This window comes from Diadema antillarum, unplaced genomic scaffold (assembly GCF_040938485.1).
Source record: "Diadema antillarum isolate AM-2024a unplaced genomic scaffold, OU_Dant_1.0 seq00002328_RagTag, whole genome shotgun sequence".
NCBI classification, from domain to species: Eukaryota; Metazoa; Echinodermata; class Echinoidea; order Diadematoida; family Diadematidae; genus Diadema; species Diadema antillarum.
Window position 1 is genome coordinate 28,607 of NW_027272947.1, and position 25,990 is coordinate 54,596.

Consider the following 25,990-nt stretch of genomic DNA (forward strand, 5'->3'; position numbering starts at 1 on the left):
AAGAAAGAAATAAGGAGAGATATATGCAAGACACAGAAAGAGAGAGAAAAAGATAAGGAGAGATATATACAAGATATTTATAGAGAGAAAGATAAGGAAGGATACATACGATATACAGAGAGAGAGAGAGAGAGAGAAAGAGAAAAGAAAGAGATAAGGAGAGAGATATATACAACATACAGAGAAAGAGAGACAAAGAGAGGGGAGAGAAAGAGAACCATCTCTCACCCGGCACCGAGGCGATGCAGAGGACGTAGGACGTGCTGACGGGGAACATGTCCAGGATGCTCTGGGGCTGGTTGGCGTCGATCACCGTCACCTTGGTGGTGCTCTGGTTGCTGGTGCAGATCCAGACCAGGGAGGAGAGCCGGTTCTTTCTCTGCTTGTCCAGCTCCTTCTGCTGTTTCTGTGTCATTAAGAGGAGGTGCGGATCGGCAGGATGAAGATAACAAAAAAAAATGATGATGACATAGCAAAGAAAAACAGAAGGCACTAGAAAAGCACTCGGAGAGCACAGATCTCCGCAAAGCAGTTCATTTCCACCTGTACACGCATGCTGAACATCGTTCAAAATAAGCCTTTTGTTTATGTCAGTTTCCAGCTGTGCAGCGCTTTACCCGAGCAGAGCATGTGCTGTAAAGCGCGTATGCAAAGCTCACATACGTGCAGTTTGATCTCTCAAGTTCAATGACCCTATCTGCCAAAAAAATTTAAAAATCCTGCAAAAATCCATAGAAATATTCCTCGATCAATACAAAAAATTGTATAATCTGTCCCTTTTGTCATTAGCAACTTTTCCTATAAGTTTCATTAAAATCTGTTCATAACTTTTTGACTTATTTTGCCAATAGACAAACAAACAAACCAACGCCGATAGAAACATAACCTAACATATAACATAACCAGTGTAGTAGAAGAAGAAGTCATCAAACAAGAAAATAAATCTGATAACGAGTCATTGCTAATCCTTTTTTTTTTCCATTGGTAAAAAAAAAAAATATGGCAAAGCACCCGCTTTCAATAATCTATGCAAACATTCATTAAAGAAAAAAAAATATGACTGTAGTTTCTTGTTGACCGATCAGATATGTATCAAGGCTTAATTCCTTGGCCACAATGAGTACTTGAATGATGTTTGAGTTTAGAAACAGAATGTCTTACTCTCTCTTTAACTGAAGTCTATATGTCTCCCAGCCCTTGATGCATTACACATCTTACAAAATTCTGAAAATATTTACAAACTTTTTGAAGATGAGCATCTGTTTTCAAACATCTACGCATATTAGAGGTATCTAAGAATATAAGAATACTTACAGTGATTTCTTCGTCTAGTCTATCAAGCTCAGACCCCTCCTTGCTGCTCCTGTTGGAGACCTCTGCATCTGGGTCAGGGCTGGAGTAGAAGACGCTGGCTCCGATGATGGAGCCCCCGTCCCTGGTCCTTCCTCCGTTGAGATCTACTCCGGCAGCACACCAAATCTGTCACAAAAAACAGCAAGTACAGATACAGACTGCCACTTAGGACACATCAGTGGTGGTATCATCTATATCTCTTTAAAATATTGAGGCTGATAGAAAGATATTATTCAGAGGGGTAAAGGTTCCTTTTTTTCGACATGTTTATCAATTTACAGATCAGCAGTTGCGATCTGAACAAATTTAATTTGTAGAGGGAGACAAAGTGAAGAAACTCACACCTGAATATTGAGGCTGTAAGTACACTTGGATATATAGCACAGGAAAACACCTGTGGTTGGTATAAGGTCATAATTGATGCCAGCTTAGGACTAAAAGGACATCAGAGTATGATGTGTTATCATGAGTTCTAACCTGTCCTTTGGCATCTCAAAGGATGGTAATTATTTGTTCACTTTGGTGGATGAACAGCTTGAATGGTGCATATGTTGCAAGCGGACAATGGCTATTTTAGCTGCTATGGGTTACTGTGGTTAACCATGATATACATAGAAAGATGTATACAAATATTCACTATACCAGTAGCACTAATATACCAAGGTATCTCCATCCAAATGTCGTAGAATGATTAGAATTATCCGAAAGACATCATGTTGGAATAGATTGCAGTGGAAAGGAGAGAGATTAGTGCGTAACTTTGTTGTCAAGAAGGGATAAAGAACAATTTACGCTTGAATAATGGGACAATCCAACAGTGTAGTCCCATCTATGCACATAAGTGTGCTCACTTTGTAGCTCACAAAAATGATATGCAATACAAAGATTTTACATTAATATCGAATGACAACTGATCTGGTGAATTCACTGTAGGTAGGGTATCCTCACAGCTCTGATGGTGAGGTTAAATATCTCATGGGCTTGTAAGCTGTGCTACAAGTAAGCACGATGGTGAAGAGATGTGTGTTTGGTTGACTGACCAGGTTTGCATAAAATTTTCGGTAATTCCTGTGGAAAAATGCACCTTTTGTTACAATGACAGCAAATATGATAACACTGTGCAGTAAATATTAATCTGTATACATTGTTTAGAATAACCGCACACCCATGGAATGAAAATGAGACACATCTATGGTGACTAGTTAGTGCATTAGCTCTTAATCATACCAACGACAAAAAAGAAAAAAAGAAAAAAAATACTTTTGAAATTTGATGACAAATTTCTGATTTAATGGTAACTGGCAACAAAAAAGAAGAAGAACAAAAACAACAATATTTGAACATCTTCCTCCTTGTGTGACTGTTTGTGAACATCTTGACATTTCAAATAAATTTCCAGATTTGAACTTGGCAATGTAATAGATCCATACACTGGCAAATATTTTGAATATCACAAACAATACTGTGGTAAATACAGCAATAACTTTGGATATGGGAAATTAATGATTGTACCGACAGAATAGATACACCCAAACATTAATGCAGAACTCATGTTCCCAGGGATACTTGTTTTTGAAAATTTTCTCCTCATAGGCAGCCTCAATGTCTTCTAGAAAACTGTTACAGATGAACTGGTGTCTGTAAAGTACTATCTTCAAAGAACTAATTGTATATAATTTATAGAGATGTTTAATATGACACATTACTTGGCACACATATTCAAGGAAAAAAAATCCAAGAATATGGTACACATAACTAATTTGGTTGATATATCAGAAAGATGTTCTGAATTTTATGAGCTTTTGGTTTTTGACAGTGATCTTTGATATAAATGTCAAAACATTCTAAATATTTGACTGACACAGTAAATGTCTGAATCTGAATGCAGTCTAGATTCTGCTGATTTGACAGACAGACTGGTACAATTTGGTTAACAAATATATGTGACATAGTCTTTGGACAAAGTTATATCTTTTAACTGGTTTTAATGATATAAATATAAGGGATAGATGACTTTTTAAAATATATTTTCCTTTTGCAGCATTCACTTTTAAACCACATACATGCAGATCACTGCCTGCATTTATTTTATGTATGAAGATGTATACAGTTTATACAATTTGGAAATGTGGCAATACATACGATGGCAAAATCTCCTAGATGATTTACAAGCTTTGTTGTGTTGCTTTAAGCAGTGACTTTTGTAAAAATGAGTCATAATCACGAGATGGTAAGAATTTAGTTAAGTTTTCTAACCATGATAGGGAATGAATTAGCAGTGTAAGAAGTTTAATGAAGTGAAAAACAAACCCCAAAAGCACATCATACTAGGGTACTGCCAGAGTGGACCGACCCGGAGACAGATGCTACTATCCCTCACACGGCATGATTTCTAGTGCAGAACTTGCCATGTGACTCCATACGAGCAACCTTTACCGAGGCGAGTTAGCATCAAACCAAAAATGTACTGGCTACAGAGCTAGATCCAAGAATTCTAAACAATATACACATATATACCAGGTGTACGTCACTGTGCATCACAAAACCAACAAAATAATCGCATGACTTAATTTTATGTGAGAACTCAAAATAGGTGAAATGGGTCACCGTAGTCAATTTCTGTTTGGTCCTTTTACATTTTGTGAAAGAGCATTTCTTCATTCATATTGCTATGTTTGGCATCATAAAACAAAGGAAAAATTGCTTTCTTCTTGAAAAGTGTGATATGAGGTATGTCTTAGAAGTCCCTTTTTATTTCTGAAAAAAACCTTTTATACACTCTTCAACTCCAATAAGTTTTGAAAAGATGATGCTATTGCATTGGAAATTGGTTATCAGTCACTAAAAGAATGTAACTGATGAGTGTGCATATTTTCACTTTAATCCGATAATCCATTCTTTAAAGTTGCTATGGAGTTTGACAGCATTAAGCACTTGAATATATCCTACACTTCTGGAAGACTTTTTTCATAGTATTTCCTTCTTTTCTCATCACTTTTCCGTAGAGTGTAATTTCTTTGCATCATTTAGATGGGTTGTAGTATTACTCACACAACAAAACTAGTGGACCTGAAAATGACAGGGGTTGAGGGATAGAGTAATGTTGTGATTATAGCAAAACACTGTTGGGGCGCGACCTCGTATCTCAAAATATGTCAAATGTTCAGGAGAGCGAAAAAACATGGCAGCCAAAGTACTATTTAACAAAGGGGAGTGCCTTTCCTTTCTCATGCTGAGGTAGATTCATTTTGGGAGTAAGATGGCAAGGATTTGGACAGGACATCATTCATCTGATTACTGACAATTAATCCAAAAAAGTGATTTTCACTAAAATCTGAGATACAAGGTCTTGTCACTCCAGCAACAAAAGTGTAAATCTTAACACGACCAAAGTACTTCTCCTTCACTCCAAGCCTACATCCTACGTAACTTTGTTTTGGTAATGTGTTCATCCACATCAAGCAGGTTTTGTGATAAATCACATTGATACATATGACAACGCATGTTTCATTCATAATATTCAAATGGATAAAATGTGTACATTAATGTGTTAAGTTGAGAAACAAAAAGCGATTGAATGAAAGCAGTGTGACAGCTGATGTTTACTGTTTTTCTTTTTTTTTATAGCCAAGAAACAATGTTTGTTTTCCCCTTTATAAAGATCAAGTTAGGGTTGTGCCTTATATACACCATTTTATGGATGATGGATGATTGTGTCATGCAGTTTGTTTCTCATCAAGATCATCATAATACATTGCTGTTGTTTCCACAGTGTTTACACAAGTTTCCTCACTACTAGCACATACACATGTAGCTCAATAGACCCAAGAAAAAGCCTTCTAAAGATAATAACTACAACATCTGCAGTGTGTGGAAGCATGTAGTGATTATGTGGGCACACAGAGCAACACACCACAGCCGAGAGGGTGGGAGAGAGTGTGGGAGAGCATTGGAGAGTGGTGAGCATCGCTTCTACGGCAGGTAATGGGAAGAGAATCGTCCGTCTTCAGTTCATACTCACACTTTTCATGGTGTTTTCAAACTGCTTCTTGATATTTGTGAAGTGGAAAGAGGGAATGTTTTGTTACATTTCAAGCATTGAGCATTAGTCAATGCGAAGCCATCATTTCTGTTTTGTACATAACTGGATTTTCCCAATTTAATGAAGTTGTCATAAATTAAACCTAGATGTATAACATCTCTCTAAAAATAGAAATAGCACTAAAATACTTGATTTTCAGTGATTGCTGGTGTTGTTGGTTTGTGATACATGAAATAGAATTCCTGACATGATCATCTCCAACCCTGACAGTTCAACCCCGATTACTGGCCATCACTTTTCGGATCTCTCTATTATCTGGACATGGACTAGCAAACTGTCATGATTGTCTTTGCCCTTTCAGTACGAAACTTTACTATCTATAGGTACACCACAAAGATGTGCTTATGAATACAAAGAAATGAGAAATTTGGGACATATATGTTGATCAGTACTGATATGGTGTGTATTTATATCAATCAAAATACTGTTGCCAAAAGGAACATTTCATTTAACTTCCAGGTTATTTGGACTATCAAACATGCAAATATCACATAAATAGTAGGCATGAATTGTCAAAATAACAATGCCCTATGCAAACCCCAATACAATTTCCTTTGTTATAATGAAGAATATGTAAATAAAAGATATATATGATATGGCTTTATCATAGAATGAGAGAGGTAAGACAGTCTCGCACAAATTACAAAACTTTAGAAGGCTGGAAAAGGCGAGGGAAAATGGGGCACCAAACCAAATCACAGCAGCACTTATCAAATTCACACCACTGAAACTAGGGCACCAATGCATCAGAAATTTTCCCTATTTCGTTAGCACCACGGTTTAATGCTCCCGCCTGACATCCTCAAGTGAAAACTGGCCACAATGATACCCACTGGCACTTTTTTTTTACCCAAATGTGATAAAATGCTGGCTCAACTGGAAACTTGCTGCATCATTAGTATTTATTATATGTACACTGGTATGGCACCACTCCTACCACAATAATTTCTCCTATCTGAGCTCAAACTCTACAAAATATTTGGATGGGCTGCAAAACTTACATTTTTGAAAAATGAAATCTATCTCAGTAGTGGCAGATGGCTTTCAAAGTAGCAATACTGGAAAAAAAGTTTTTTTTATTTTTTAATTTCACCACAATTATGTCAATGCTTAAAGACTCACTTATAAATAAAGGGTATCAAGAGAGGGGTGTATGATCTCTTGTATAAGTAGAATATGACAATATTATAAAGACTTCCTGGAACATCATCAGATGGGGAAACAAGCTACAGAAAGGCCTTGTAAATGCAGTAGACTTCAAAGAAGGTGAAATATTTCTCCACTGACAAAATGATGACATTTCTTTTTAAAGACTGCCCCCCCCCCCCCCCAAAAAAAAAAAAGGGAAAACATGACATACCTTTGTGCCTGGTTCTTTCTCCAGAAGTGGTCTGCAGAAGACCGGCACCGGCACTCCCACCAGACCACGCCCGGTTCCGCTTGTGCTGGCCCCAGTGCCACTGCTGCCCTCAGGCTGGCCTTGGTTAGAGGCGGGGCTTCTGGAAGGGGAGGGGTGCTTGGCTGGTAGGCTCCACCCATAGGCCTGGACACGCCCATCATCCTTTCTGACATGGGCCTTCACCTTCTTGTACTGCTCCCGCTTGTCCTTCATTCGCTGACTCCCTTCACTGTCAAGACAGTTAGAAAATACTTCCAGAAATATCACTGCTGTTTTTAACTGCATAAGTACTGTAAAAGTTTTTTATTTTTGCAAGGGTTTAATTTTTGCAAATTTTGGGAATCACTGATGGGCTGCAAATTTACCAAGATGCACAAATATCATGAACAGACAGGCACTAGTGCAATCACGACAGCCTCAGTGTCAAATCATGAAAACAAAATCGTGTGAAAATGTCTGTGACCTCCTTATTCGCGAAAATATCTGTATGCTAAAATCACTGCTTTTGAAATACAACATCTATCTTCCATTCTGGAACAAAGCATTCAATGCTCAATGAAGCCAAATTAACATACCCATCCTCAAGGAAGTCAAATGCTTTGGTCTTGTTGTCTAGCGAGGCAATCGTCTGGGTGCGCTGCTTGTTGTTCGGCGCCACGTTGCCCGTGGGGGCATTGTACCTCACGTTGGCGGCAGGGTAGTTCCTCCGAGGAGCCGTGGCCACTGCTGAAGACGACGTGGACGAACTGGTGAAGAGGTTGCTGAAGCTGTGCCAGAAAATAGGAAATACCACTGGTGCAAACTTCATTTAAACCTGCGATCATCCAGATCGCGATCACATGCAACCTGTGATCGTGCACGCAATAGAACATGATTGGTGATTTTGCATGCTGAAATGTACTGTGAAAAGAGCATTGATTAACATTCAGCAATAGTGCCACCTGTAGGCATTTGTTGATAATTTTCTCCTTCCCTTTTTTTTTTCTCGCAACTTTGGGTAGGATTCCAGACCACTCAGACCTGCTTACTTACATAGCATTGACTGAGCAAGTTGCACAAAGCTCTTGAAGCATCAAAACAAAGCACACTTGTGCGCCTGATTTTTTTTTTTTCTCGATTAAGTTGGTGAAGCATCCCGATTGTGATGATATTTTTCCTTCTTACGCTACATTTAATCGGCATATTGTTCTCTCACACACCTACACTCATATAATCTTCACATTCACTGTGTGTATCAGATACTGGTGACATCTTCGTATTCCAAACTGATAAACTGGCACGGGTGACAAGCTGCTAAGTACACTGCTTGCAAATGTAGAAATCATAACAAAATAGGTTTAGATGACCAGCAGCATGGGATATTGACAGACAGATGATACAAGAAATGTTCTACATTTGTACATGCCATACTTAGCAATATCATAGCCTGATTTCAAAAACTGCGATCTCACCAACCCTTCTCAGAGATGCAATCTCGACAAATAATGTATGCCTATAAAAATCAAAGCCATTACTACAATGCTGGCACCAATGTAACTAAAGGTCACTGTTTGGTCATAAAATGAAATAGAAAGATCTTCACGTACAACTTCCATATCGATGACTTGTTCTTCTTCCCCTCAAACGATGGATGCTCCCTTGATGCCCTGTAGACACAGAAGAGAGGGAGAGAATCAATGGTTAGAGAAACTGAAAGATAATATTTATATTCTGCTAATTCTACCTCCTCTGATTTTTAGTGGAGTGCATTTTACAACAGTTAAATTCCAACTGCATGAACACATTAGAAACCAATTTCTTAACTTTTGTTCACAAATTCTGAATAGGTCTACAGCTTTCTACAGGGGAAAACAACAAAATGCCTTTTGAAATTGCAGCATGGAACCTGGTCTCGTGCTTCTAGGTCTTGCTGCAATACAACTTTGTGTATCAGAAACTACTATGGCAACAGTCCTCATATGTTTATACTTCCTTGTTGTTACAATCATCATCATTTTGATGTCATTCTTACTATTGCACTCATCATCATCATCATCACCAGCATCACCATCATCACCATCATCATCACTATCATCACCATCATCACCATCACCACCATCACCACCATCATCATCACCATCATCATCATCATCACCATCATAACCATCATCACCATCACCATCATCACCATCACCATCATCATCACCATCACCACCATCATCATCACCATCATCATCACCAGCATCACCATCACCACCATCACCACCATCATCACCATCACCACCATCATCATCACCATCACCATCATCATCACCATCACCATCACCATCATCATCACCATCATCACCATCATCACCATCACCACCATCATCACCATCATCACCATCATCATCACCATCATCATCATCATCATCTTATTTGTGCCACCCTGACCTGATCATCTCGGTCCACCTGACCGCCTCCTGTAGCTCCATCAGCCTCTCCTTGTACTGGTTCCTCTCCATCAGAACCCTGGCCATCTCCACCCGAGTGAACCTCTTACGCTGCGCCATGGGGACGCCCTCCTCATCGTCGATTTCCCGCATCTTCTCGTTCTCTTCCCTTGCCCTGGAATGACAGCAAAGATGAGGAAGTAGAGTGAGTCTCCATTTAAATCTATGCACGATGGTTACTGAATTAAACAAATTGCAGTGTCCTTCAGTACTGCCAGTTTTAAATAAGATCCAGAAAGGCACTTATGTTGGAAAGTTTTCATATTCAACTTCATCCCAAATCCATTATCAACGTTGTATATGACAAGTTGAGAAGACACTCCTATACTTAACAATGTCTCCTTTTAGGCATCTGTGTATCACATCCTCTGAATGTCAGAGGTCATGTAAAACTCATCACTCTCTCTTCTTGTTCTCCCTCATGGAACTTTCCACAATACAAGTGTATTTCCACGCATGATATATCTATCTATCTGATCAGAAAACCACATGTAAAGAGGGAGAAGTGATAAAAATAATCTTCAAGCTGCTGCAATCCTTCAAAAACTATGATATAAAGAAATATTACTTGAAAACTGAAAAAAGAAAATTTTTTGAATGATGATGCAAACCTAGATACTGATAATAAATCACACTTTTCTAATTACAATAAGTAGCGACAGGAAAACTTGCAATGTTTTATACTATGTGCCCTCATTACTCTGAAAACTTGCAATGTTAGCTTCAACTAAAAAAAAATTGTGAAGTTTTGGAAAAATCTTGGCATGCCCAATTTACTCATTCACCATGCGCTAACAGAAGAGCTAATGTGAAAATCATGTGAGTCAAATTTGTGACTTTCTTGCTGTGTGCATTCTCAAAATACAAAACACTGCACACAGTCAGAAACTTCACACTCTGACTTGGGAGTTTTTAATCAAAGTCTCAAGTAATATTTGGCTCAGTTGCTTGGCAACTTTCATCCTAACTTGCCAAAGTTTTCTAATTTGGTGAGTTTTCAAGCCCAATGAGAATGGGCTAGTTGCTAGTAAAATTTGGTACATTTCCTTGGCAACTTTCATCCTAACTTGGCAAAGTTTTACAATTTGTGAGTTTTTAAGCCCAATGAGAATGGGTTAGTTTCTAGTAAATTTTGGCACAGTTGCTTGGCAACTTTCCCCCTACTAACTTGGCGAGTTTTCTAGCCCAATAAGAATGGGCTAGTTGCTAGTAAAATTTGGTACATTTCCTTGGCAACTTTCATCCTAACTTGGCAAAGTTTTACAATTTGTGAGTTTTCAAGCCCAATAAGAATGGGTTAGTTTCTAGTAAATGTTGGCACAGTTGCTTGGCAACTTTCCCCCTAACTTGGCGAGTTTTCTAGCCCAATAAGAATGGTCCTATGGAGGCCTACTTCTTCAGCTCCTCCTCCAGGTCAGCGATGCGGGTGTTGAGGCGACCCTTGCCGTTGTTGATGGTGACAATCTCCTGCTTCAGCATCTCCGTCTCTGACGTCAGCTCGTCCACCTGGGCGATCAGGTCGTCCTTCACCACGTTCAGCGCATTTCTGGTAGGTGGATAGAGCACAAAACAAAATGAAAATGCATAACAGTGCTGACAGTCCCACACCACGAGATGCTGAGCTGCTTTATTGTTGTTGTTTTTTTCCATATTTGAGTGTCATGGCAAGTGCAAAATGGATTTGGTTATTTCTATCACTATGGTTTGCTTCAGGTTCTCCAGTTTTTGAACTGTTTTTTCCCTCTGCGTTCTGGAAATAAGTGGTCTTTGGAAGAAAATAGAGCAATAGTGTGTCGCTAATACCATAAATATCAATTAATCAGTGTTTAACCGTGAGAGATAAAAAGTGTTGGTATACAAGAATTTGATATTTTCCAACGCATACAAGATGTACTTTGAGATGTAATTTTTCTTTTAAACGGTCACACCTATGTGCAGTGCTGTTAAGGTGCTTTTATTTTCATTGTTTGCACACAGACTCTTACCAATACCTTCTATATGATGTCATCATAAAAGTTTGAGTGTAAAATGTTTGCTGTGAGTATTAATAGTACAGAGTAGAAGACACCATTCTTGAATTAAAAAAATACCAGTTATCATTTTCAGCATCCCACTGCTATTTAGTTAAAGACGTCAAAACACAGATATCAATGCTTTAAACAGCCAGGAAAATTTCATCTGAAGAGTGGTTTACAAACTTTGTCCCATACCTTGTAAACTATCATCCAGACCAAACAACGAGCTAAAATATCTAAGGATATCTCGGTATATCTGACATAGCATAGAGGTAAAGAAAGCGACATCATACCCAAATAAGGCATTCCATGTATTCTTAACATTCAACACCGTCTATGTTTCTCCAGATTACACCACTATACCAGAGTGCACAAATCAATGATATCCTATCCCTCCTTCTAGTTTGTAGATTGACTTACTTTGTCTGTCTGAGTTCTGCATTCTCCATCAGTATATTCTCCACTTCCTTGCCCATTCCTGAATAATATCAAGAAAATGGAATAAAAATCCAAGAGGACAGAGATTATAAAACTGTACAATAATTCCACTGACTGAATTGAAAAAAAGAAGAAGTGTATTCTACGTCTGGAGTTATGTGAAGAAGTGCAGTTGCTTGTTCTCTTTGTGTTCTCTGTCAAATCAAAAGTAGCACTTATTTTTGGTTTGACCACATTATTTCCTATGGAATCTAGTCTGCCATCGCTGTGGGGTACAGTGAGGACAGCATATGAACATATGCAGAATACAAACTTCATCAAAGAATGCCAAACACTCACATCAAGATACTACCATGTCGGAAAAACATAGAATATAAATGCCTGCAAACGATATACAAGATAGACAGCTTTATTTGAGTGACTACATTAAAACCAAACAGGTGAAAGATATCGCCTGTTTGGTCATAATGATTGAAAAATACAAGTCTTTAAAAAGAGTGCACATACATAGAAAACTAACTTTGCACTATGCATGCAAAAAGACATCTACAAACATCAGTACACACTTTGACACATGGCAAAACAAATTTTTCCCCACTTTCCCAAAAGAGCATTTGGGCAAGCTTCCTACACATTTTTAAAGCAAGAACCCATTTATTTTACTTGCCCACTATAAGGTTTTAGTTGCCCGGGCAAACAGGCCTGTGGGTTTCGAGCACCCTGAGATGTATAGTCATATCATACAAATAATGCACATCAGTGAGAGCATTAGTAAGAATTACCAACATAAGGTACTTATGGAACAGTCTAACACGCCCAAGGTAAAAGCTGAATGCTTGGATTGTTCCAAAGGTACCGAGTGTGGGTAATTGTACTAATGCCCAAACAAACTGATGCGTATTATTTATTTTGTAAAATAAAGAAGGCGATCCTTGTAGCTGAAAGAATTTCAAACATGACGGGCATGCTAAATCAAATTTAAGTTAAGTTTAATCAAATAATGAAGTTTCGCTGGGTCATCATTGCGATGTGACAAGCTACTGACCAGCCATTATACCTTTTAATTTTCACTGGTCATAAGCAAAATTACCTATTAGGAAAATTACGTGCCTGGTCACATGTACGTGCTCAACCAATCACTTGATTAGGATCTGTTTCATCATTTTGTGGGGAACAAACATTTTAGCACAACGGGGAAGCTGTTCACAATGATAGGCTAAGACACTGAACCAAATAATTCCACATAACATCAGTACCCTCAAAAATTTTTAACAAAGCAGACAATGCATAAGCGGCCAAAAAGTCCTTTTGCTTGTGTTTATGTGTATATAGGTGTGTGCATACGTGTGCATATCTATGTTTATCAGAGTCAAGTGTTGGTATCAAAGTTCTGGGGCCTGTTTCATAAGAAAGAATTGTGCAATTATATTGTAAGATCCTGTGGCTACAGTTACTATGACAACAGCTTGAATACTCACATACAATTGGCTATTTAATTTTACTACTACCATTGTCATTGCAATTATCGCTGCTCATAGTAAAGTGCAAACCTCTAAATGAAACAGGCCCAATGATTATACATCGACTGGTTAATTTCAGATCCACATTGATGGTACTGTATAAGCTGTTATTTTCGCGTATAGATATTTCTGCGAATGAGGAGATCACGGACATTTTCACGGGATGTTTTCGCGAATGGACACCAATGCTAACATAAGTGCACTATTACCCTGGCGCATGGCGATATTTTCGCATGTTTTTAAATTTTCGGTCCAACAGTGATTCGCGAAATTCGCGAAAATTAAACCCTCATGAAAATAACAGCTTATACAGTAACAGGTGAATTCAGGACTTGTCCATTAATATCGGCAATACATTCTAGACCCTGAAAACTGTGTGTACAGATGTTATTTTGTGTCTACAATGTGGAAGCAATGTATACTATAAAAAAGGACAGTGGAGTGTGAAGTTCACAAAAATTTCCACATCACAAAACATTCCATCTTGATGGTAATGCTAATCTACGCATGCAACAAATAAACACATAGCCATTTATTCACATCTATACATCGCTACAGGCACAAGGCACAAGTCCACTAATTCTCTACACAAAATACACTGACGATGTATTTTTCTTTGTTCAAAGAAAATCATTAAATCATTCTTAATGGAAGTTACACAGCAGTTGATAAATGCTGCCGGTACAGAGATGTTTAGAATATGTACAGTTAGAGCGAAGGAACAGCCAGCATAGAAGTTATGGTTTGTACTTATGAGTGGAAGATTTGGCAGGATTAGGGCAGAATGTCTGTGATTGCAATTAATATTATTAGTTTTTTTTTTCTTTCTATAAAATCAAACAAGACTAAAATGCAAATGATGTGGTTATGTAATCATAACAAAGAGGGAATATGAAAAAAAGTTTTTAATAGCATTTACTGAAAGAGAGAAAATTCAAAACAGAACAAACAAGTTGACACTTAATAGTGTATGATTTCTGCCCTGAAATTTAATCGCTGTGTATGCACCAAAAGCATAGTCTGCAAAATGCAGCTTGAATTGATAAAGAAAAAAAAAGACTAAAATTTTGACATGTACTGTGTGAAAGGAACTGACTTGGAGACATGAGTAAATGCTCTAGATAGAAGAGCAAAGAAGTTGTTCAAACATCAGCTGAGTAAATACTAATCCATCAATACTTGCAACTATACAACATACTGAAGTGTGCTATGCTAAATTAAGCTGCACATACACTGAGCTATGTAGAAACACACATCGAAGAGCTTTAGCCCCCCCCCCATACCAGCACGATTGATAACACCTGCCCTAACTCCCAAACATGACACAGACTATTGCAAAAGAACACTTTGCCGTGATACATAACTCCCTTAGCTCCTGTCACATTTATCAATGCATTTTAGACTTAAAGCTCAATTGAAATCAAACCTCCAGGAACAACATAAGCATGTTTAATACCAAATGATAGCTGTTAGATCCCATAATCACTACACATTCTTTTGCTATTTCTTCAGCACTCTTGATTTTTTTTTAAAGAGATGGCTTGTCAACAAATTTGAATCTTCTGGAGCAACAAGTGGCACACAAATTGATTTTGTTTCAAAATGGAAAATACATTTTTGCCAGGTGAGCAGAGACTTCTGTTTAAATATGAAGTAAAGAGATTAAGACTTTCAGACAAACTGCAAAGAAATGTCTGATCACACAGTACTTGCAAGGTACAAGTGTACACGTGTATAATATACCATTTTCACTACATCAAAGGCTTCTCTTTTTATCTTTATAAAATAGAAATCATCTTTCTTTAATTTGAGCCTGATTGCCAAATGATAATTTTCAATAGAAATGACGGATGCAATTTGATAATTTAAAATTGACCATTTCTGCAGTTTGACAGGGTTCTGCACCAATTTGCAACTTTTGGTCTGTCTACTGAAAAAGCAGCAAGAAAAAAGACAGACTACCCACGACCTACTACAGATGGACCAGACAAACCACTCACAAGAGAGACAGACAGACATACAAACATACAATGCCTGCTGGCATCTTACCATAGAAGTTATCAGGGCTCATCACTGCATGTTTAACGTGTGGTAAGGAATGAGGTGAGAATGGGTGTGCATGGTGTGGAGTTAACAGAAATTATGCAAAACTGGTTAAACAAAAAAGTTTCAGAATTTGCCCCAAAAATATGAGCAAGAATTAAAATGTCACAAGTGTATGACTGAATCCAAATGATTCCTTTCATTCATTTGAAAAACATATGAAACATATCACTATGGGAAACTGGCTTGAGTATTTCACCTTTGCAAAACAAACAAACATAAGTTTAAGTAATCTGGGAATATTGATGTCAACAAGATAGACCAACTTATAGGTACTAGTTTTCAACTGAGAGTTAGTAACAAGGTATCTGACAATATGTACATGCCTACAGGAAACCTATAGATTTTAGTCTAAAGTGTCCCAAAGTGTTGCTACAGGCCTGTTTGTCACACTCTATGACTAGACATCCCACATAAACCTATGCAGAGCCACATAGAACATGCTGAATTATAAAAGAGAAACCTAAAAACCATGAGAAAAAGAAAATGATGACCATGCGATAGGGAGATCTAACCCTGAATGTTTGTGTGTCAGAGCCAGCTGCACTATGGCCAGAACTAGTAAAATGTATGATACACATACACATGGATGCTTCTATTGCTTAATCTTAATACATGGCAAAGGCAATAGAGCTACAGCACATAGAGTTGGGTGGTTCTAAGCATTTCTTTTTCCCCTGAAGCTGACGTAACATGAAAGAAATATTCAAAACTAATCTCTGTTTATCTTGGTATATTCACGTTTAGCTAATTAGCAGTCAAAACCAGATATGATCTTTCCTCTCCTTTTCATTCCCACAGACTTTGAGTTGAAGTTTAAAGTTTTCTCTCTCCATCTAAATCTAGTGTTAAACAATACAAGGCTTTATAAACAAAGGGTATATGTTTCACGCCCTCTCTGGATATTCCATGTTATAAAATATCCAGTTCTGCATGAAATTTCGTAACTATGCTTACCCTTTGTTTTCGACAATGATCAAGCTCACTATACCATGAATGGTTTAGTTCAGTGTATGATACAAACTCAGGCCCTATATGTGGCTATATACCAGTTACACACAATTACACAGACACCCCACACATATCATCTATACAGATTCATGATATATGCCATCATATCAACATGGCTGTGAAAGTAAATACACTAAAACAAACAAATAAGAAGCAGGGCAAACTATGTAGCAATTTCAAATGATATCCCTCCGGTGCATGATATATCTTATTTTTTCATTTTTAGGTAACAGCTTTTCTAACATTTCCAATACTTTGTCAACTATAACAAGTCAAATATCCCTGCTATATATGGTATGCTGATACACCAGCTAGTATGAACTGTCACCCATTTCTTGTGCTTTTAATGTATAAATAGATTCCATAACTTTGCCTCAAACTCTTGAGCTGTACTAGACTTTCATCTGAGGTCAGTTCATGAAGAGCTATTTAAAGTGCGATCTTTTCCATGTTGATACAATTTTGTCTTCAAAGTTGTCACTGAAACGTCAGATTTTGACAATGACAGCCATCTCTTTGCTTTTTCAAATTCATGAATTTGCTTTTTATAGTTATTGCATAGACAATAACTTTGCACAGGAAAATGGACAGCCCCCCCCCCACACCCCCACTAAAATCAAGAAATACCAAAGACAATAATATAATTTATGAAATATCAAAGTAATACACTATAAACATTGAAAAATGGTATGCACTCGAAAATTATCGTGACTGACATATACATATATATATATATATATATATATATGCACACAACAAACCGAATGAGTTTTATTTGGAAATGTCAAAAGCAAGCTTTACACAAGCTGAATGTAATGCATGTATATATAGTACATATTTGCAAGTAAATGCTGCAACAATTATTACACATATGCAGTAAACAGGGATAGGACACTGAAAAGGGCATGGCTTGTTCTTGGATTTATCCAAAGTAGCTTCTTGAGTAACATAAAGGCAGTTTCAGCATAGTGCTCAGGTACAGCTTCCCACAAGAGGAAAAGAAAAAAAAAAAAATGGGGAGCGGAAGGGTGATACACGGCTCCATAAATCTTTTATGTCTCTCGTGCAGAGTTTTGGTCGTTTGCTGCTGTGTGGCACTATGGTTAGAAAAACATAAACACTAACACAAAGTGATAGGCAATCATATGGTGACTGTTAATCAGTGTGGCACAACTGGGTTGAATGTTATGTGTACCGCAAGCACATAATGCAGCTCTTTACATGATATGGAAGTAAACGAGGTTCCTTCTACGAAATTTTGACTGGATTTCATGGGGTTTAAAATCAAACTGTGTTCTCTATTTCACTCGGCCATAATCTTGAATGTGTCAGCTTTGTATGCGCTGGGCTTGACACTAACTTTTTTTCTCTGGTGTTTGGGCCACTAAAATCTTTGAATTTGAAATTTTGGAGGCTCGAAAAAGGAAGTGCAGAGGCCTGAAATAAAAGGAAATGTGAAATTAATTTTGAATTTTAACTGCCCAATTGGGCCATCAAAAGATAGCCTTTTTAGAAATTTTGTGACTCGACATAATTTTAAGTGGCCTCGGGCTGCCAAGCAAGCCACCATTAATGCTGAGTCCTGGTATATGTATATACAAGGCTCGACACCAACTTTTTCTTTTCGTAGACCAACAATGAAATTTGATGGCCCGATTGGGCTGCCAACACGTATCTTTCCTCAAAGAGTGGTGGCCCAGCATCCATTTCTGGTGGCCCTGGGCCACCACGCCACCGGGCCAACACCAATCTCTAGCCCTGGTATACATGTAAAAAAAAAAAAATTGCTAATTGTGCAAGCAGTGAGCATAACCATTGCACCAAGAGTGCCTCTATCTTTGGATTGCTAGGAGGAGTCAGGAAAACATGAGGTACTTGGGCAACAAACCTGACATCAACGCATTGTCAGACTCGCTTTCTTCGTCACTAGATTGCTCGTCTTAGGAGGGAGGGCGGAGACAGAGGGGAGGAAACGGGGGAAGCGAAGGGGTGAAAAGACACATGACGTGGAGGCGTAAAACAAAATATAACAACATAATACACATGTTAGTGGTTAAATGAGGGATAAACACATGTGTAAAGAGACTGATACAAGATACACATTATTGATGTTCAAGATGGTCTGTATAATGTATGTATATACACAATGGCACATGACTTGAGAACTGAATACACAATGAGCTTTATATGAAGCATACACACAAACAAAACAAAACACAAGCAAACAAATTTGGTGAGACAACCAAGAAAGTGTTGAGATGATTTTAAATCAGTTGCTTTCAGTCAGAGTGAACATCCATATGGTTTTTGAAGAGATATCATAGGAATTATTGGCCGTGCAAGTGACTACAAATGCACAGGTATACTTGCAATGATCGTGCTCCTCTATGGAGTATGGAGGGTGTGGGAGCAAAAAGCTTGAGAAACTTGGTGATGAGTAGCATTCTTGATTTTAAGTGTATAATGAATAAGCCAAGAGCATATGTTTCATTGATAAAGGAGTCTTTTCGTAGTGCCCCATGGAGCATTAATAAAAAATATACAGCTACTACAACAGGCAAAAAAAGAAAAAAAAATGAAGTAATTAGATGGTGGAAAGTGATCTAATGAGCTTCATGATACAGAGAGATTTTGATTGTGTTCATTCTAGGCTACTCAATTCACTGGATTAAGAAATGAATACCTTCTTTTCACAGAAGATAAACAGTGAAAATATATCCACAAATTACATGAGTTGCAAAAGGTCAGAGTGACAGCTTCTCCTTATTCATGTAGAGGATAATGTCTTTCTTCTGCAAGTTCTGACATTTTCCAAACTTCATCACAGACAGGACTAAAATAAGATTAACCATTGGCCAAATTTTAGTTGAGGGTGGGTTACTCTGCATTCCTTTCATTTCCTTTGATTGTATGGCCTCATTTTAATGATTCCCAACAGCTACAAAATGTAAATTGACAAAAACACCTCAAGTTTTCATAAAAGAATTCAAGCAATAAAAATATGATAAAACTAGAAAAGCACTCTGAGAGCGCAGACCTCCGCCAAGCAGCTACTTTCCACTGATGATCTTGCTCTTTCCAAAGAGATTTTTCTCCTCTCCACCACTGGGGAAAAGTTCTTTGGGCTCTTCCATAGAGATCAGTGATTTCCACCCATAGGTATACATGCTAAAAAATTGCCCAATTTCCCAATATAGAAGCCTTTGTTACGACATAAACCCTCAGCTGCAAGGCGTGCCTCTCCCTAGCAGAAACTAGAGCACGCACTTCAAAAATGTGCAGCTTGAACTCCCACGTTCATTGACCCTACCTGTCAAAATATCAAAAATCCTTCATAAATTCCCCAAAAATTATTGGATCACTACCAAAATTTAATCATTTGTTACTTGTGTCATTCTCAACCTTTCCTGTTAAGTTTCAAATAAATCTGCTGACTACTTTTTTAGTTATTTTGCACACGGACAAACAAACAAACCAACGGTAACGAAAACATAACTTCCTCCCTTGGCGGAGGTAAAAAAACAGAAAACAGATTTGGATACAATTTCTAGAGAGACACAATATCTAGACGAGGATTCATCTTGACACAGGTACAAAGATTCTGATTTTGTGCATGATTTATGCAAAACTTCCCCCCCCCCCCCAGCAACATCCACAACTGAAAGGTTATGACTGGAAAATAATATGGCTGATGTCTGAGCGTTTGAATGGGGGCTGAGCAAATGGGATGAAAAAGGCATTATAACATTCTTAGTGCAATGTTATATATCATTTCTTGCCATTCTGACTAGTGACCTACTTCTTGCTATAAACTAGTTATTGCCAGGCATGTGGTGGATAGGATCCAGTGCTGTCTTCTGCCATACATGCCAGACTTTAATATACTGTGACTACAAAGCTCATGCTAACATCATCACATAACAGAAAGGGCAATGGGTGGGACCATACTCTACAATTATGTAAAATGGCAGGGCTGCCAACCTCTGCAGATGAAAAATCATAATGATAATGATCATGATAATGAATAACATTTATATAGCGCTTAACACTGATGTTTCTAAGGGCATAATACAAACTAAAAAAAAAAAACAAACAAAAACATAGTTACTCTCAAGGCATTGAAATCCATGTAAAATTTGGGAATATTGCACGTATTAAGCATGGGTAATCAAAATAAATTTAAGCAAAAAAAAAAAAAGATTAAAAAATAAAGAATAAAGAATTTAAAGGAAGAGAAATCTAAAAACATATGATGCCATTTCCAAACCATATATTCTTCTTTTGGATGATGACACAAAATATACTAAATAATACTACATCTAGCTGCATCTACAGCCACAAAATGCACAATACTAATGGAACTACAGCTACAGGAATATAGTCACCACGGAGCACATGTGCAAATACACACCGGAAAATTCCCCAGGATCCACTAATTGGAATGGATAGAAAAGGTGAGATACAAAGACAGTCAGAGGTTATACAAACAGAGCATGACAATTTTGGCATAATGTCGAGTGACCTTTGACATATTAAAGGGATTATGACCCAAATGTACACTCATGTCGGATATACAAAGGGTAGGCATCAACGGGACCCATATAAGTATGTTACTTTTAAAAAGCTTGTAATATGGTGTACAGACAGACAGACAGACAGACAGACAGTCCCCAAATTACCTTGCCCCTGGCACCCTTCTTGGGTGGAGACTAACAAAGAAAAGGTCAATGCACTCTAAGGTACTAGTTTAAATGAAGGACTGTGGTAAAGTTCACATGATACACTGTTACAGATTTTAAGATGAGGAATAGGGACAGATGACCAAATGACCCAGGAATTTCAATGCAATATCCAGAAAGACAGGCATGCATTGATGAACACAGAGCGCATCACTCCATCCAAATGCTAGAGTTGATTACCGTAAGACACACGTATTCAAGTTTTCTCAGATGATAGGCAACAGAGAGTGCATATATTCTGTATGTTTGCATTCTCCCATAGATTATTATCAAGCCATGCACTCAACATAACCTTACTAGGGTACTCTATTGTGAATGCTACGGCTGAATACCGAAGCATTGCAACCACACATCTCTGAACATCCATACGAAGCTGCATGCTGGACAATGCTATGTTTTTCTACCATTCATATACAGTCAAACCTGTATACAGCAACCAGTCAGAGAAAACTTGTCAGGTTGCCTTTATAGACAGGTTGGTAGCAAATCTCATTTTGTTACATAATATTTGTAATATGCATCAAATATGTCCCCAATAGATGTCTGGTCATGAATGCAAAAGGTCATAAGAAGTTACTAGTTTTGGCATCTCAGACATAGAGAAGTGCAAAGGAGCAGTGGTGTGGTTTTAGCTTTTTTCACTTTCTGTGAATTATTTGACCCCCCCCCCCCCCCCAAAAAAAAAAAAGAAAAAAAAAGAGAAAAGAATAAGAGGTTGTTTTGTGGGACACAGAAACTCTAGGAGAATTAGTATACAGACTGAGATTGAGATACACAGTGAAATATTATACATGGGAGATGAATTTGGTACCTGTTTTACATCTTAGACAGATGTCCCCAATATGTAAGATCTTTGACATATAATTTCTGTCTGAGGGAGTTTGTAAAGCAGGAGGACAGCTCGTCAAGTTATAATGACACGTTTTACTACACTACCTTTTTTAGATTTTCGCGTAAAACTGACCAACTGCTTTAATTATTTTCAGAGCATCAAAGCAGAAAGTTGGCAAGAATAGTTGTTTCCTTCTCACATTTTGTTTAGACTGTCTGGCCTTTTCACTTTCATATGCTCACAGTCCTGTTTACCCCGAAACTTGATACACAGCACTCGAAGATGGATAATATGTCCTGTATATAAGTGAAATTTCCTCTTTATTATTAACATACAAGTTCACCCATATCTAAAATACCATTCTCATCTCCTCAAAAGCAGTAACAACCAACATTGCTCATGAAAGATTTGTAAAAGATTTGCTTCCAGTTTTCACCCACTTCATGACATAAGGGATGTATGCAAATTACCAGTACCCCTGATTTTACATTAATGCATGCAATCCAAGCAGATATATGTATATATAATTTTCATTTCAGCACGTGAAAATTGCGCCAAAGAATTCTACTGAGAAGAAGAAGTAGAAAAAAAAGAGAGGCATGAACAAATGTTGTATTCTGCAGCACACAAAACCAGACATATCAGAGATCCTATCCTAGATTTTTTTTTCTTTTTTTTAAAGGACAAGTTCACCTTCATTAACATAAGGATTGAGAGAATGTAGCAATATTAGTAGAACAAATCATTGAAAGTTTGAGGAAAATCAGACAATCCGTTCAAAAGTTATGAATTTTTGAAGTTTTTGTGCAGTCACCGCTGGATGAGAAGAGTACTGCAGTGTATGATGTCACATGCATACAACAATATAAGGAAAATATAAAGAGAATTTCACAAAATTTCATCTTTTGAAAAAAGTACACATTCCCTTGACTCGTCACTGACATATGTTATGGGTAATATTATTCCCATTGCCTTTGGAAAGAGGCAAGTCAAGTGCTCTTTTATTATGCGAAAAAAGTGAAAATATGTTGAATTTTCATTACATTTTCTTTAATACTGTTGTACTCATATGACATCATGAGCCTTAGTAGTCTCCTCATCCAGCGGTTCCAACACAAAAGTTTTGAAAATTCATAACTTTCGCATCAATTGTCCAATTTTCCCTCAAATTTTCACTGATGTGTTCTACTAATATTGCTGCATTCTCTTAATCCTTATGTTAATGAAGGTGAACTTGTCCTTTAATAGGAAAGAAGTGCAGATGAGAGAAGCAGACATGGAGTAGATTTCCCTCTTGATCACTGATAGCCTTAAACTCTAAAGTTTCACTTTCCCTACTACTCGTCCAGGTCTAGTCTGACCACCCCAGATTACAGGTTAAAGGTATGGCATATTTTTAGTTTAGATGGGTATGTCAGATTTTAACTTTTGTGAAATAATTAGAAACCACTTAATAAGAAATAATAAAGGGCATGCACTTCTAAGAGGAATTCAAAGTTTATTCGATGAACATTGTTTTTTTCTTCAAAACTTCAAAATTTTCATCAAACAAACTTTGAATACCTCTTAGAACTGTATGCTCTTTCACATTTTCATAGAGGTTTCTCATTATCTCACAAAAAAGTCGGAAAACTGAAGCCCCATCTCAACTAAAACTATACTGTTTCTTCAAAGGTAAAACATAGTTTCCATATGACTGCAGAAATTGTCTATTTTGCACTACAATGGGCACATATGCATATGCTGTGATAACACAATCTCAGATGGGCATGATGAAAATGTGAAATATTACCCCAAAAGCTACACCAGAAGTAATTGCAATCTCAGAGCATTCCCAATCGTGGTTGCTACATGATGGTTTTGAATCAATTACAGGATTACAATATATCGGGTCATAGCAGTATCCATTGCATGAGAGTGAATCGCAAGCACAGCTTGTTAGCCGCATGCAATTCAATACTACAGCTAGGACACGTTTCGATCATTATGCACCAGTAATGTTCAACCTACCCACAACTAAACAGAGATGGCACTTCAGGAATGAGGGTCAGAGACCCTGACTTTTATTATTCAAAACTTTCAATCTCAAAATACTCCAAACCAAGTCATTGTCCTATCAAATCACATCAGCCAGACAAGTTTCTTTGTAGAGCCTTTTGATGTAATGCACGCAAATTCCAAATGGTGGAAGATTTATTTCAAGCCCTTTTGAGAACTATATTTTACCTTTAACAAGACGCAAACTGACTATAGCTTCCATTCATATGCAGGATGTAGATGGAAAGGCTGTAAACCTCTACACATGATAAGACATACCAGAACTAATTCTCACAAGAGAAAGAAACTAAAATTTGGGAAGCAAAAACATGAAGCTCCGGGCTACATAATTTCATAACAACTCGGGCCATGTAGGGTTAATACAAAATGTAGTATGCACACCACTGTTTTTTTTCCTCCCTTTTATTTTTAATAATTAGTATCATTACTGTCATAACACTACTACAATGCATTTGTTGCAATATGGGAACAGGGTTTGCTATTTACTAAATTGTTGGAAATCTTTTTTTTCTCTCTCTCTCTCTCAAAGGCACGAGTTCCTCCTCATTACGGTCTTTCATCTTTTTTTTTCTTCTTTGTGTGTGTGTGTGTGTGTGTGTGTGTGTGTGTGTGTGTGACTTCCCATGGCAGCAGATACTCATTATTTCATTCTGGGTCTCTTCAAATATTCTGCAAACATGAGCACTGAAATCCAGCTCCATAACTAAGGCCAAGTAAACAAGAAAAGTTTTTTGTCCTTTATTTAAAAAAAAGGAGAATAAGGGCAATTTTTTTTTTCTCTTTTGTTTTTTCCTGGACGCTATTGGAGTAGTCTAAAATCCAGTCGTTTTTAAGTACAATACGATATGTAGGCTGTGCTCGTGTGTGCTCGTGTGAGGTTCAACAGCTGGAAACAGTGAAAATCAATCAAAATTTTGTCTTCTTATAACTTTTTTAATCATTATTATCTTCTCTTTTTTTTTTGGATGTGGCGGCAATAAACAATGACGGCGGGGATGAGTAACTAATATATATTTTTTCTACTTGGCCTAAAGTATTAGATCATAAGTGTTGAAACACACTGTTTTTCTCTGCCTCCAATGCTCTTCCATTTGTGATACTGAGTAAAATTTCTATGCCTTACTTAACTGACAGACCTACTTGTATGCTCAGTTATCCCACTCCTAGCTGATGCAACATCAGGACAAAACTTTCTGAGTAGATTCCTGACAAAGTATAATGTTGCACAGGCTAGGCCATCTACACAGTTTGAAAAGAAGCAGACTTGTATACCAATAACTATGATTTACACTCTGCACTCAACCACACACATGCTTTTGGATTTCATTCAATGTCGGTTTGTCCACTATGACATGCAAGAAAACCGCCATGCTCTGCGCATCCCGGCACCAACGAACCTGCCGTTATACATACCTACGATGTTTGCACCTTCGTCCATTTCACTGATGACGGATGGATCCAGCTCGTCAAAGATGGTAGCTGTTCTAGGATCACGGCTATCGAAAATAAAACATTCGATTGAAAATAAAACATTTAAAAAATTATCACGTAAGGGAAGATGTCAGTCAGGAAAACACTTGTGGTTAGAGATTTCTTCCTAAAAAAAAAAAAAAAAAAAAAAAAAAAAAAAATCACACAGCAACTGCAGTTCTTTGACAAACAGTAACTTCTTTAATACATGGAATCATTCTAGATAAGTAATGTCATATTAATTCAAAACAATAATTCTTATCCTGACATCATCTATGACTGCAATTGAAAATGTAAAAAAAAGAACTAGACAGGCAGTTACTTATATTCTTCAATACTCTAAGCCTTTGGCTATTTGTAAATTACTTAACACTGTCAAACTTTGTCTTAAAAACCTTGCTGCATGTGTGTATGGAACAGTATATCTTTGGAATAAATTGTAAATTACAACCCTGCAGTACAGCACTTCAGAAAAGAAA

General features: G+C 37.4%; 1 protein-coding gene across 1 annotated transcript in view; it reads right to left on the reverse strand.

Moving 5' to 3' along the window:
• The window catches only part of LOC139714581 (C-Jun-amino-terminal kinase-interacting protein 4-like), a gene marked incomplete at its 5' end in the record, with an annotated part of 45,344 nt that extends 19,807 nt beyond the window's left edge, over positions 1 to 25,537 (reverse strand). The window contains 11 exons of the mRNA XM_071626272.1: positions 229 to 406; positions 1,315 to 1,479; positions 6,816 to 7,083; positions 7,430 to 7,621; positions 8,441 to 8,500; positions 9,267 to 9,440; positions 10,719 to 10,871; positions 11,761 to 11,818; positions 15,348 to 15,371; positions 20,824 to 20,844; positions 25,455 to 25,537. Of these exons, the coding sequence (XP_071482373.1) occupies positions 229 to 406; positions 1,315 to 1,479; positions 6,816 to 7,083; positions 7,430 to 7,621; positions 8,441 to 8,500; positions 9,267 to 9,440; positions 10,719 to 10,871; positions 11,761 to 11,818; positions 15,348 to 15,371; positions 20,824 to 20,844; positions 25,455 to 25,537 (1,376 nt within the window). The remainder of the gene's footprint in view (positions 1 to 228; positions 407 to 1,314; positions 1,480 to 6,815; positions 7,084 to 7,429; positions 7,622 to 8,440; positions 8,501 to 9,266; positions 9,441 to 10,718; positions 10,872 to 11,760; positions 11,819 to 15,347; positions 15,372 to 20,823; positions 20,845 to 25,454) is intronic.
• Between the last annotated feature and the right edge of the window lie 453 nt (positions 25,538 to 25,990).